General features: G+C 40.2%; 1 protein-coding gene across 1 annotated transcript in view; it reads left to right on the forward strand.

The window, feature by feature from the left end:
* The first annotated feature begins 4,605 nt into the window (after positions 1–4,605).
* The window catches only part of Ar (androgen receptor), a 170,389-nt gene continuing 160,073 nt past the window's right edge, over positions 4,606–14,921 (forward strand). Inside the window, exon 1 of the mRNA XM_021153485.2 lies at positions 4,606–7,168. Within this exon, the coding sequence (XP_021009144.1) occupies positions 5,631–7,168 (1,538 nt within the window). The 5' untranslated portion in view covers positions 4,606–5,630. The remainder of the gene's footprint in view (positions 7,169–14,921) is intronic.

A 14,921-nucleotide genomic window follows, 5' to 3' on the forward strand; every position in this document is an offset into this window, starting at 1 on the left:
TGTATGTATGTATGTATGTATGTATGTAAAACAATCACAATTAAGGAAGAGGCCATAGAATTAAAAGTGAGAAAAGGAAGTTTGGAAGAAGGAAAGGAGAGAAATTATATAATTACATTTTAATTAAAATAAAAACTAGATAAATGAAGCATACACAAATATAAAATATTATGCCTAATTGTTCATTTAATAAATGCAAATTGAGAAAGAATTCTTCATTCACCTGACTAAAGGTTATTATTAAATTCATTGGTCATATCAAGTATTGGTGAAATTTTGAAATGCAAATTGGTATAATTATTTCAGAGTAGCTTATCCTTTTCTTATAAAAGTAAACATATACCTGCCCTGTGACTCACACAATCAATTTGAGTATTATTTTATTTAAGATAAGTTAAGACATATGCCAAGATAAAGATTTCTGTGTTAATATTCATAGTATCTTTATTAGTAATATATCCATCCTGAAAGAATATACTTACCTGTGAACTGTGGATACAGGAACACAATGGAAAACTACTTAGCAATAAAGAAAGAATTATATAGTAATCTATATAATAGTTTGGATAGATATCAAAACATTATGTTTAGTGAACAATGTAAGACAAAAAAGTACATATTTATTATTTCATTGTCATAAATTCTGGAGGGAAAAGACAAATTAATCTATACTGACAGAAAAATTTTTCAGAGTGGGAGTGTGGAAGGGATGGGTAGACATACAAATAAGCACAAAAGAATCCCTTCACATATATCTTGAATAAAGATACTATTATCTGGAAATGCACATATGAATAACAGCAATATGAACTAACCAGTACCCCCAGATCTGGTGTCTCTAGCTGTATATGTAGCAGAAGATGGCCTAGTCGGCCATCATTGGGAAGAGAGATCCCTTGGTGTTGCAAACTCTATATGCCCCAGTACAGGGGAATGCCAGGGCCAAGAAGTGAGAGTGGATGTGTAGGGGAGTGGGGGGTAAGGGTATGGGGGACTTTTGGGATAGCATTTGAAATGTAAATGAAGAAAATACCTAATTTTTTAAAATTGGAAATGATATTAATTAATTAATTAATTAATTAAAATGGACTTCAAAAGACAAGGCTCCAAAATTACTAATAACATTGTAATACTTATGTTACAATTGCAAGTACATTGTTTATTATGGTTCTAGCCATGTAAGAACAGCAAAGCCCCTTCCTTTCATAGGGGAAGAAAGAAATAATTAGCTGTTTTAGTAACTGTACATTTTGTATATGTTTAGGTAATTCTTAAATATTATAGGAAATAATAAATATATGGTGCCAAAAAAATTCCAAAACTTAGCAGTTTGTACAGCTTTAAATGTACGTGGTTTGTTGCATGTAACTTCTATCTTTATAAAGCTACTTATAATCTATTTGCCTGATCAGTGGCTGATTGGTGAATGAAAAGTTGTCCAGGCAGAAACCGAGGGTGTCTTGAACCCTATTGGATGCAGCCAGAGTAAGAGAAGTAAACAGATTTGTGGAATAGTTCAGAATATACTCATAAGAGCAAGTAAATGTTCACCATTTTCCAAAGGTTAACTTGTTTTAGTTTTCTAGAGCAAAAGCTAGGGAACATTCGATTTTCTGAAAGCCCCCTGAACTTGTAGAGAAACTTACTATGAACTCAAATGACCTGGGAGAACACCATGGATTCTATTCAACTGCTAAAAATATTTCAAGGGGAAAAAAAAGAGTAGGAGGAAGCAAAAGAAAAACATTGTGTAAGTACTAATTTCTATCACATTCTTCGGCAGTTGTCTCTTGATTGTGAAAGCTAAGTAGGAAAAGTAGATTTAAGATGGGCATCCGAGTACAAAGTTCAAGTGAGACCACAATAGTCAATCCTCCCCAGCATATTATCATTTGTGAGATTTTGTTTCACTTTAGAGTTTAAAAAATATCGAGAAAACAGCTCAATCTGGAAAGGTTTCAGTAGCAAGCCTGAGGGCCTAAGCTTGAACCCCAGTACACACATAAATAAAAAAAGCCAGGGAAAGGCACTGCACACTTTTAACCCCAACAATGCAGAGACAGGTAGATCTCTGAGACTAACTGACCAACCAGCCTACCCTACATGACGATGAATTCTAGAACAGTGAAAGACCTTGTAAAAAATAAACATGTTGTGTGGTGACTGAGGAATGACATCCACAGTATCACAGTAGTCCTTGGGCCTTCACTCGTGTGTGTGTGTGTGTGTGTGTGTGTGTGTGTGTGTGTGTTTCTCCGTGTAGAGAGATCCTACCAACTTTTAGAATACTTCCTTATTCACAAATTGTTTTTACACATTGGATCTGTTTTCACTGTCACTGTAGCCATCTGAGGGGAGATATTTTTAGCTTCAGTTTTCTGTGAGGATGTCTGTAAAGACAAGGTTGATGCTGTGGAAGCAACTTACACTTCAGACCACTTCCTCATGTGTTGGAATCTTCATTGTGCTTTCTACTATGGCAAGAATTCTTTCTCCTGTTCATTTTTCCCCTCTCTACAACATCCCCTCTTTCCTTTGGCCATTGTTTATTCAGTGTTCTCTTTCACTGTTGGTCTACAGAAAAACAGTTCTCCTGGCCCTAAGACATATTTTCATTCTATTCTACCACCTTGCCCGTTCATTTAATACCCTTGGACTAAATCATTCAAAAGCTTTGGTACATGTGAGGTTGTAATGACCATTCAAAAATAAGGTCTTTGGGGCTGGAGAGATGGCTCAGTGGTTAAGAGCACCGACTGCTCTTCTAAAGGTCCAGAGTTCAAATTCCAGCAACCACATGATGGCTCACAAGCATTCATAATGAGATCTGACGCCCTCTTCTGGTGCATCTGAAGACAACTACAGTGTACTTAGATATAATAATAAATCAATCTTTTTTAAAAAAAAGGTCTTCAAAGTATCCACATTTCAGCACACTACACTAGAATACTGAGAATTACCCACTTTACAGTTGGACAGCTTTTGAATAACTTTGTTATTTTTTTTTAAATCCTAAGGAGTGGTTTGTGAAACTAAGAAAAAAGCAATAACAAATGCACAATAAGGCCTCAACTGCCTTACAGCAGATAATTTTTCACCTGAGAAGGAGGAAGCACTCTCAGGTCATTTCGTTAGAAAAGTTTACTTTATGCTGTTTTCTAAGAGTTGTAGATCTGATGAGTGTACAGCTAATGTAAAAAAAAAAAAACCTGGAAAGTTTATGTTCTAATATGGGAAATACAACAATGTCCTTACTTCACTTCTTTATCTGTGAAACAGAGTTGATCATGCATACTTCTTTTCCCCCTTGAGGTTTCAGTTAACTCCTTCAATAAAGGTAAACTCTCAGTACAATGGATAAAGCACCCCCCCCCAACTGTAGAAGCCTGTATATGTGGAAATATCTAGTGTGATTGCATACTCCACCAACCCCAGAATTTGAAAAGCTGAATCAGAAGAATCATTGGGGTACAAAACAAATCCCTGTCTCGAAAGAAAGATAAAACAATGCCCCCCAAAACAAATAAGAACACCGTGAGTCTCACAAAACAAATGCACTCAGGTGCCTGCTGGGACTGATCCAGAGGTTAAAGCCATTTGCAAGTGATGGGGTCTACAACCTTTCTCTAAGGACATTTTCTGTACAGGTCTAGTCTCCATCTTTCTATTGCTCACTTGTCCCTACAGTTCGGAGTATCCTACATCATCTTCATTCACTCCTACTTGTCCATCAAAAGAAAGATCATTCCTCTGTGATTCCTCTACCAAAGGTAAGGGTTTTCAAGCGCAAACAATTTAGACATCTAAAGGATTCTATACAAACAACGCTTTGGACAAAATCAAAGGTTCGTGTATGCATGACAAGTGTTTTTGACATTTGTGTTTGCCCACTTGTCTGAATAATTTTTGCCTTGCGTGCCTGGAGAAATAAAACGTATAAATTACAGGTAATTCCCAGCAGAAAGAAGGGCTGGAAATAAGGTAGAAATGACCACCACGGGCTTCTTGGGCCCAGAATTCCCAGATCAAATGGCTTGGTGTCAGGAATTCCCAGCTATCCTACAGGAGGATCTCAAAGGTTTCAGCAAGAGTTGCTTTGGCTGCAACTCTTTGGCTTGTTCTTTAATCTCCTGAGACTCTCCCTTCTGCTTGTCCTGGTGGGCCCTGGGGGGAGCGGGGAGGGAATACCTAAGAGCAATTGGTAGCTGGTACTTCTAATGCCCCTTCCTCCTTCTCCTACCTCCAAGAATCTGTTTTGGGATTGGGTTCAGGAATGAAATTCTGCCTGTGCTAACCTCCTGGGGAGCCGGTAGACTTGTCTGTTAAAAATCGCTTCAAGATAAAGCTTCTGCTTTGGAGCCTAAAGCAGGGTTCCGAAAAACAAGTGGTATTTAGGGAAGAAGGGTCTTCAAAGGCTACAGTGAGTCATTCCAGCCTTCAACCATACTACGCCAGCACTACGTTCTCTAAAGCCACCCTGCGCTAGCTTGCGGTGAGGGGAGGGGAGAAAAGGAAAGGGGAAGGGAGGGGAGAGAGAAAGGAGGTGGGAAGGCAGGGAGGCCGGCCCGCGGGGGCGGGACCGACTCACAAACTGTTGCATTTGCTTTCCACCTCCCAGCGCCCCCTCGGAGATCCCTAGGAGCCAGCCTGCTGGGAGAACCAGAGGGTCCGGAGCAAACCTGGAGGCTGAGAGGGCATCAGAGGGGAAAAGACTGAGCTAGCCACTCCAGTGCCATACAGAAGCTTAAGGGACGCACCACGCCAGCCCCAGCCCAGCGACAGCCAACGCCTGTTGCAGAGCGGCGGCTTCGAAGCCGCCGCCCAGGAGCTGCCCTTTCCTCTTCGGTGAAGTTTCTAAAAGCTGCGGGAGACTCGGAGGAAGCAAGGAAAGTGTCCGGTAGGACTAAGGCTGCCTTTGTCCTCTTCCTCTCTACCCTTACCCCCTCCTGGGTCCCCTCTCCAGGAGCTGGCTAGGCAGGCTTCCTGGCCAACCCTCTCCCCTACACCCCCAGCTCTGCCAGCCAGTTTGCACAGAGGTAACTCCCTTTGGCTGAGAGCAGAGGAGCTTGTTGCACATTGCAAGGCTTTGGGGAGCCCAGAGACTGAGAAGCAACAGCGCGCCCCGGAGAGTCCCTGGTTCCAGGTTCTCCCCCCTGCACCTCCTCCTGCCCGCCCCTCACCCTGTGTGTGGTGCTAGAAATGAAAAGATGAAAAGGCAGCTAGGGTTTCAGTAGTCGAAAGCAAAACAAAAGCTAAAAGAAAACAAGAAGAAAATAGCCCCGTTCTTATTTGCACCTGCTTCAGTGGACATTGAATTTGGAAGGCAGAGGATTTCCCCTTTTCCTCCCCGTCAAGCTTTGAGCATCTTTTAATCTGTTCTTCAAGTATTTAGAGACAAACTGTGTAACTAGCAGGGCAGATTCTGTCTGGCGCGTGCCTTCCTTTACTGGAGACTTTGAGGTTATCTGGGCACTCCCCCCACCCCCCTCCTGCAAGTTTTCTTCCCAGGAGCTTCCCGCAGGTGGGCAGCTAGCTGCAGATACTACATCATCAGTCAGGAGAACTCTTCAGAGCAAGAGACGAGAAGCCAGGATAAGGGAATTCGGTGGAAGCTACAGACAAGCTCAAGGATGGAGGTGCAGTTAGGGCTGGGAAGGGTCTACCCACGGCCCCCGTCCAAGACCTATCGAGGAGCGTTCCAGAATCTGTTCCAGAGCGTGCGTGAAGCGATCCAGAACCCGGGCCCCAGGCACCCTGAGGCCGCTAACATAGCACCTCCCGGCGCCTGTTTACAGCAGAGGCAGGAGACTAGCCCCCGGCGGCGGCGGCGGCAGCAGCACTCTGAGGATGGTTCTCCTCAAGCCCATATCAGAGGCCCCACAGGCTACCTGGCCCTGGAGGAGGAACAGCAGCCTTCACAGCAGCAGGCAGCCTCCGAGGGCCACCCTGAGAGCAGCTGCCTCCCCGAGCCTGGGGCGGCCACTGCTCCTGGCAAGGGGCTGCCGCAACAGCCACCAGCTCCTCCAGATCAGGATGACTCAGCTGCCCCATCCACGTTGTCCCTGCTGGGCCCCACTTTCCCAGGCTTAAGCAGCTGCTCCGCCGACATTAAAGACATTCTGAACGAGGCCGGCACCATGCAACTTCTTCAGCAGCAGCAACAACAGCAGCAGCACCAACAGCACCAACAGCAGCAGGAGGTAATCTCCGAAGGCAGCAGCGTGAGAGCCAGGGAGGCCACGGGGGCTCCCTCTTCCTCCAAGGATAGTTACCTAGGGGGCAATTCAACCATATCTGACAGTGCCAAGGAGTTGTGTAAAGCAGTGTCTGTGTCCATGGGATTGGGTGTGGAAGCCCTGGAACATTTGAGTCCAGGGGAACAGCTTCGGGGAGACTGCATGTACGCGTCGCTCCTGGGAGGTCCACCCGCGGTGCGTCCCACTCCTTGTGCGCCACTGCCCGAATGCAAAGGTCTTCCCCTGGACGAAGGCCCAGGCAAAGGCACTGAAGAGACTGCTGAGTATTCCTCTTTCAAGGGAAGTTACGCCAAAGGATTGGAAGGTGAGAGCTTGGGCTGCTCTGGCAGCAGTGAAGCAGGTAGCTCTGGGACACTCGAGATCCCGTCCTCTCTGTCTCTGTATAAATCTGGAGCAATAGACGAGGCAGCAGCATACCAGAATCGCGACTACTACAACTTTCCGCTGGCTCTGTCCGGGCCGCCGCACCCCCCGCCCCCTACCCATCCACACGCCCGCATCAAGCTGGAGAACCCATTGGACTATGGCAGCGCCTGGGCTGCGGCGGCAGCGCAATGCCGCTATGGGGACTTGGGTAGTCTACATGGAGGGAGTGTAGCCGGGCCCAGCACTGGATCGCCCCCAGCCACCACCTCTTCTTCCTGGCATACTCTCTTCACAGCTGAAGAAGGCCAATTATATGGGCCAGGAGGCGGGGGCGGCAGCAGCAGTCCAAACGATGCCGGGCCTGTAGCCCCCTATGGCTACACTCGGCCCCCTCAGGGGCTGACAAGCCAGGAGGGTGACTACTCTGCCTCCGAAGTGTGGTATCCTGGTGTTGTGAACAGAGTACCCTATCCCAGTCCCAACTGTGTCAAAAGTGAAATGGGACCTTGGATGGAGAACTACTCCGGACCTTATGGGGACATGCGGTAAGTTTATACTAAAAATGCCTCCTTTTCATCAAGGGCACAGAGTACCAGTTTGCATTTTGTGGGATCTAGGGACTCCCGCCCAAAAGAACATTCGGAAGGATCCTAAACCAGCTCAGACTAGTTCTATAGGAAGGTCTGTCCTACATCTGGAGCCCTCTTGGGGACTGTCATCTTGTGAAATGTTCCGCCTAAGCCCAGGGAATCTTTGCTGCGCTCCGGGGTGCTAATACGTGCTCTTTGAGATTCCTCTCCAATTTCCCTAGCTTTCTAAACTCCTCCACTAAGATCTTTCTGATATTTCAAATCCTATGAGTTCCAAACTTAAATCAATTGCATGGGCCATTTTCAGAAATGACGCCTGTAAGCTCTTCACTGTTTTTCATTCTTTTCCTCAAAGTTCTGGAAACGCGATCAGACATGTAGGGAGTTTCTTGTCTATGGGTCTGTTGGTAATCACCTTTCAGACCCGTGAAGTGAATGGTCTTGGCATAAGAAAAGGGAAATAAAAGCAGAAACCTGATTTTCGGCCCGCATCCTTCAAAGAGAGATAATAGAATTCTCAATTCTCCTAGAAAGAAAAGCCGCATCTGGTTGTTAAGGGGCTTCGGGGTGAAAGATGCAGTTTTTTTTTTTTCCCCAGGAAGTCACCAGTGACTTGCTCTCCGGTTAGAGGTCAGCCTTGAGAATTCAACAAGGCACATTTAGAGCAGGTAGATGGGGTTACTTTTGTGGTAAACACCGGGCAAAGTTTACTCTCACGTATTTCTCAGCATGAGCTGATTGTTGGGGAGTAACTGTGTGGGCCAGTTTTCTCTTGAAAGGTGTTTACTTTCTGTAGATTAGAATACATCAGAAAGTCTCTGTTTGGGGCTTGCACCAGATCTGTAAAGAAAAGAAATGTACTGTTAATGAATAGTTTGAGCAGGTTTGAGTTTGACTCACAAGTGTTACAAACAGAACAGAACAGAACAGAAATGTGAGGCATTGTCCTGCTGCTTGAGTGTGCTCACACATTTATATTGGGGACGGAGGAATAGGGCGCCACATTATATTTTGTTCATTTTAAGGACATACTTATAGTTTAAAACTTGAGTTGCTCATGCTAACAAATTGAGTAAGAACTGTCAATGACCTATGAACCACAAATGTTGCCTCACAGTTCTAATTAGAACAGGAGAAAAGTGGCGGGCAATTTTGCCTTATTAAACGTATTTACCACTGCTTCTTGAGCCTCTTAGAGGCTAGTTGAAATTTTCTCCCCACTAAGTTAAGATTATCTTTTCATCTGATAAGATGGAGTATTGACGGAGTAATTAATGGTTGATTTTCCTGAGGTGTTCATGTTTCTCTATGGATTTATGTTTGTGTCTCAAGTGGTTTTCTCTCATTTGTGATGTTCGCCAAATGTCTTTGTGAGATGTACCATAATTTTTTGTGACTTAATTCTAACAATTTGTATTCTTTTATTGTTCTTGGTTGTTAGGACAGTGTCCAAAAATGAAAAAGGGAGGATAGGTTTTCATAAAATATACTTTTTTTGAGTTGTTGAAGAAAGAGTTTATTGTAGTTTATATTCTATTTGGTTTTTAAAGTTTGTCTTACAGGATTTTCAAAGATTCATTCGATAGCATTAAATCTTTTCTAGTTAAGTTAGAGTGTTTATTTTTGAGATGGGTTTTACTGTGGGATAAAAGGTCTTCGTTTTATGAGAATAGATTTACTTGGTATGGTTAATTTTTTTCTAGGGCTGTCAACTAGAGAATGGAGTCCCTCTTTTACTACAAACTTTTCTTCGGGGTAGGCATGTCTAAAGTGCTTCCTAGCCCAGCGTGATGCCTAACCACTTGAGCTAGCCACCCTTCTTCTGGCTCTACAACCCCAACTTGCTCACTTAACAAGAAGGAAAGTAGTAGTTCTCAGTGTTGGTTTTAGAAGATGCACTTTTGAAAATACAGTCTGACTTTCTACCAAGTGAATTTAAATACTTTCTAGCATTTACATAGTGAGCATTCTGATTTTTATCTCAGTTCTTAATGTGAGGGGTCCCTTCGCTATTAGATTGATCGTTACACTTTGAAGCTTTATTGACACTCTAAATTTTTGAGTGAGAATTTGGCTAGAGCCAGTGAAGTTTCTATCTAAGTGAGCTGACAGTTTCCATTCCTAGGATCTAGAAAATCATTTGAATCATTTTGTTGCAAATTAATTAATTGATCTCATCAGAATGCAACCAGCATTTAAAATGAAAATAGTTTCTGACTTTTCTGTTTACCCGTACTTCACAGGCGTAATTGGATAAAAAGCAAAGAAGTTTTAAAGGCAAGTCCAGAGCTCATTCCCTCTGGATGGCATGCATTGTGTGCCGATTTTGAGTCTAATATCTCAAAATTCTGGAAGTTTCTTGTAACTTTTTTCAACTGTTTGTGATCGTGAACATTAGTTATATGGGGGAGAAATTTTTTTAGCCTTACTAACAGCAGCAGGAATTTGGTGTTAGACATCAGCAACATTTCTACGGAGAAGGCAGAAACTGAAAATCTTATTTTTTTTTTTTTTTTACTTAGTCTAGCATATGGTTTGAACAGAAGGAAAAATAAAACTAATGGGTCTTGTTTGTAAGCCTGACGATATTTTATGGAGCTGTTTTCTCTTGGAGTTCAAACAGGACTACAACTTTGTAGCACAATACAGTGGTAAACATGGATTCTTACAAATTAGAGCCCTAGAGAACCCATAGACAAATTTGAGTTGGGGCTTAGAGAAATTACTTAGATGCAGAGTGGAAATTAATATTTTTTGTGTGTTTGTTCCAGCATTCATAAGAGGCATTATTTTGGTGACATTGGCAAGTTCTGCCTTTTATTTCTTTTTTTCCCCTAGGTACAGGGTTTTATCAATTCTCATGTCATCTCCACTCTCTTTCCTAGTTACCAAGCATTTTTTTTTTCAAGCTATCGCATAAGGAGTAGTTTGCATGTTTTAGAAAGTGAAATTTGGCTTTCTGATTAAGGTGTGATTTCTGTTGTCCTCTATAGTTTGTAAACATATAGTGAGTTCTTCCTGGGTCTCAGTCACCCAAACCCCAACACCAAAGAGCCAAGTCACTTGGCACCCATTTGTAAGTAGCCACAAGATGCAGCTATGGCAAGACCCTCTTATATAGACTAGCACTCTGACCTTAATATCATCATTAGAAAGTGATTTTATATGCCACTTACTAACTTTCCAATTGCTAGTTTGTGGTGTTCCCCCTCCCTCATTGTTAATTTTACCTCATATATTAATACATGGATATATCGAATTTGCTGACACATTTAATTGTTTTGTTAAGTCTTTTTCTTCACTGTTTTAATTTTCTCATCTGGTTTACATATATACTTTTAAAACAATTCTTTTATCTCCTGATTTGTATGCATGCAGTGGTCACTCTCCGGAGTATCCTGTGAGTTGAACATGGATTTCTTCTTCTTAACATTAATATTACTATTACTTCTACTACAACTACTACATATGATGATACAGAGACCATTAAGTTTAACTGGTGTTCCGTTTAAGCAAGGAACAGAATGCAGACTAGGAGGGACAAAGCAAGAGGCTTGATTTATAGTCACATCTGAACTCATGATACTGAAAAATAGTGATAATAAAAAAACAAAAAAATACATTTTTTAAAGTTGGTAAGGGAGTGAAAAGAAAATCTTTATCCAATCCCCAACTAACTCGGTTTTCTCTTTGTCTACAGCTTCCTCAAATCCTGCCTATGCTAAGTTTTCTTTTATTTCCACTTCTTCTGAGCCTTTGACATTGAAATATAGACTCTTCTATCTACTTCATGGAATTTTCCCCCCACATTATACCTGTGGCATGCCCCTAAAGATTCTCTTTAATGAAAATGTGGCAAGTAACAGATCAGATGAACACAGCACCTCTTTCAAGACTAGACACCAGGAGGGAACTGTAAATGAATAGCCACATAGCAGAACATTTTTATCTTGAGGTTAGAGACAGATTCAACAGTTGCTGAGGAAATTGTGGGAGATAGCTTATGCAACTTGAAGATTTAGTGAAATATTTTGTCACCCCCACTCCAGTTGTGGGTGTGTATTGCATGTCTGTGTGTCTGTCAGTATATGTCTTGCAGAATTGGAGTTTGAATCCAGGGCCCTCTGCACTGATCTACCTACACAGCCTATCTTAATCTCTGCCCTTTTCTCTCTGATGACCCTACTGATAACCTTTTCTCAGACACTGAGGATAACTATACTCTCAGTTTCTCAAAAGCTCTGTCTGTATCTATTCATCTATTCTGTATATCTACGTCGGCTTTAATCTTCACATGAGGGTGCTCAGGCTACATGCAAATTCTTATTGATAAACTAAGAAAATAGAAGAGAAATTATTTTATTTCAGCTTCCATTGCCAGCAGTTCATCAAGTTCCATGATATTCATTTATACTGAGTTATACGTATGCTAAACACATTGACTTAATTTAAATAATGACTTTTGAAATACCATAAAATTAATACTATTTGATGTCCTTCATGATATATAACAAAATATACATTTTATGCATACATAGTATTTTCCAGTTTATTCATTAATAGTCAAATAACTTCATGTAGGCCAGTAAGGTACTTAATATTATGCTAACTTCCTCGTTATTGGTGGAATATTAAAACATTGCATTTTGTATACCTGTTGATCATTTGAGGAAACTTCTCTGAAGCAGAACATAAAGCTTCTGGAAGCTTCTCTCCTGATCCTAATATTTTAGATTGTTACTCAGTATGGGCTACATATCTGCATCACAGAGCTGAGGGGACACAAATTATGGTTTGCAAACTCATGAATGATGCTGCTCTTCTCTCACACACTGATTGCTGCCAATCTGCCAGACACATCAGGGTTGGGAATGGCTCACTCATAAATTTATAGCATTAAAGTGCTGTTGGTCAGTAGAGACTGTTGCCAATTTAGATCATATTGGATCAGAGTTCTATTTTGTTAGCAGTAGCCTAATTGAGACATAATTCACAATCCATACAATTCATCTAATAAAGTACACATTTCAGTTCTTTATGGCAAATTCTGACTTACATATTTACTATCACATTCAATTTTAGGACATTTTACTCATCTAGTCCAAAATCTATGTGCTTGGTATTAGTAACCTCTCTACTTACTCCCAACTCTGATGTACCACTAATTTGTCTCTGTATGGATTTACTCATTCTGCCATTTCATCTAAATAAACACAACATTGCAACACTAGTTCTATTGTGATTATATTCTTTTATAAAATGTTTCCTAGCTTCACTAGTGTTAAATCACAATCAATTCTTCATTATTTTTTCCACAGGTGAATTAATTTTTTTATTTTGTAGATTATGCCACATTTTGTCCATTTATGAAAATTATGGTTGCCACTATTGTTTGATATTACTAATAATATTGCCACAAACATTCATTCACATTTAAAAAATAATAATTTGTGTATATTATTTTATATGTATGAGTGTTTTGCCTGCATGCATGAATGTGCACCACATTCATGTCTGAGGTATCTGATTCTCTAAACCTGAAATTACAGATGGTTGTGAGCCACCATATGGATGTTAGGAACCAAACCAGGATCCTCGGAAAAAGAAACAAGTGCTCTTAAACATAAATCCGTCTTTTAATTATTTTGGTTAAATAATAAGTAACGGAAATTTTATATCATATAGAAACTATATTTTTAATTTTATAAGAATATGCCAAGCTGTTTTCAAAAGTGTCTTTTTGGACACTTTTGAAGTGTCTAAACTACACAAAGGTGTACTTTAGAATCCAAGGAATCCAAGCAGTATTATATGAACATGTTATTTTATCTATATCTTGTAAACACTTATTACTTTTCTTTTAATATGTGTGTGTGTGTGTGTGTGTGTGTGTGTGTGTGTGTGTGTGTGTGTGTACAAGCATGTGTGTACATGCCAGGAGAGGGCATCAGATCAACTAGAAGAAAGTTGTGAGCCATTTGATGTAGGTGCTGAAAGAATAACAAGTGCTTTTTACCACTCAACTGTCTTTCCAGTTCCATATCATCATCATCATTATCATCATCATTGTTGTCACTATTGATATCTAATGGATGTGAAGCTCATTGTCACTTTAATTGTGTACTTTCCTAATCACTAATAATGTTCAATACATTTTCTTGCCTTTTGTCAATTTTTTTGACAAAATACCTACTCATATTCTTTGCTCATGTTTAGTTGAGTTACCATTTTGACATTGAATTATGAGTCTTTTTAAATATATGTTTTGATAAAAAGTCCTTTAATGGATTGATTTTTGAATAATTTTTTGGCAGCATCCACTGAAGGAAAACATTTTTTAATCAATTTGATAAAATTCAGGATTTTGTGTGTGTGTGTGTATGTTGTGTTTTGGATTATAAGTTCTATGTTTCAAATTAAGAGGCGTTCCCTAGTTCTAAAACAAAAAGATATATACCCATGTTTCTTTCTACAAGTTTCCCAGGTTTTTGTTCTTGATCATCTTTGATTTGATGTTTATATATGTTGTGAAGTGGAGATCTAGGTCCTGTTTCTGTGCCTGTACATATCTAATTATCATTGTTGAACCTGTGTCCAATTCAACTGTCTCAGTATTCTCTAAACAAATACATTAACCATGCATGTGAGGTATTTTTTTGACATTCAACTATATTAGCTGATCTATATATCTTTTCTTATCCCATTTCTACATTGTTTAGATTGTATATATTTTTATTAAGCTTTTTTATTCAACATTAGCACTCCAGACATACTAATTACTAGTTTCTTCCACAGTTTCTTGACTATATAATTTCATTTGCTGAGAATATATTTGATGTCTTTGACTGGAGAATTATGCAATAATATAAGTAATGAATTAAATGCAGAATAATTAATGAGTCATAGTGTGGTGTGAGATTCAAGGAACATATCCAGTGTGGCAGTCAGATCAAAAGTAATTCTCTTGCTCTCAAGGTTTCAATTGATGCAGAGGTTTATTTTGAGCTTATACATAATGAAGTTACCCGCTCCCCTAAGGGAAGAAAGAGATAAACACAAGTGAAATAATTCAAGGAATAAGAGAAAAAAATAATAGGGTGACTATTGTACCACTAACACTATTTTACTGGCTTGTCAATGTTGACTTAAAGGTAGTAATTTTGATTGTTTTTCTGTCTTTGAAGCTTATATAGTACCTTCAGATTCTATGAAAGCTCTCCAGGGAGACTTCCAGATCAGTTCTATCTCATTTCCTTCAAGACCTGTGTCCAAACTGTGTGGTGTCTTCAGTAATAAGCTTTTACCTTAAGGTTCATGGAAGCAACCAAAGGCAGTAACAATAATCTATATTGTTTTGAGAGTCTCTTGGATTTCCATAAGGAATTACTCAAAGGGAAATTTCCCTTGAGTATTTGTTATTCAGTCTATTGTTCTTAAGGTGAGCATTATCTGTATATCTATAGAATATGCATCTACATATTAAGATTTATTCATATATTTGTTTTTAAGTAAGTTTTACTACATCTTTTTTTCAAATATCTGTAGTATATACTCCTTCCTTTATAGTACCATTGCTCCCTATTCCCCAACTAAAGTACCCACAGTCATTTTTCTCACTTCTCCCTTTCATAGTGTTCTCTCTCTCTCTCTCTCTCTCTCTCTCTCTCTCTCTCTCTCTCTCTCAGCAGTTCTCAATCCATGGGTTTTG

This window comes from Mus caroli, chromosome X (genome assembly GCF_900094665.2).
Source record: "Mus caroli chromosome X, CAROLI_EIJ_v1.1, whole genome shotgun sequence".
NCBI lineage: Eukaryota > Metazoa > Chordata > Mammalia > Rodentia > Muridae > Mus > Mus caroli.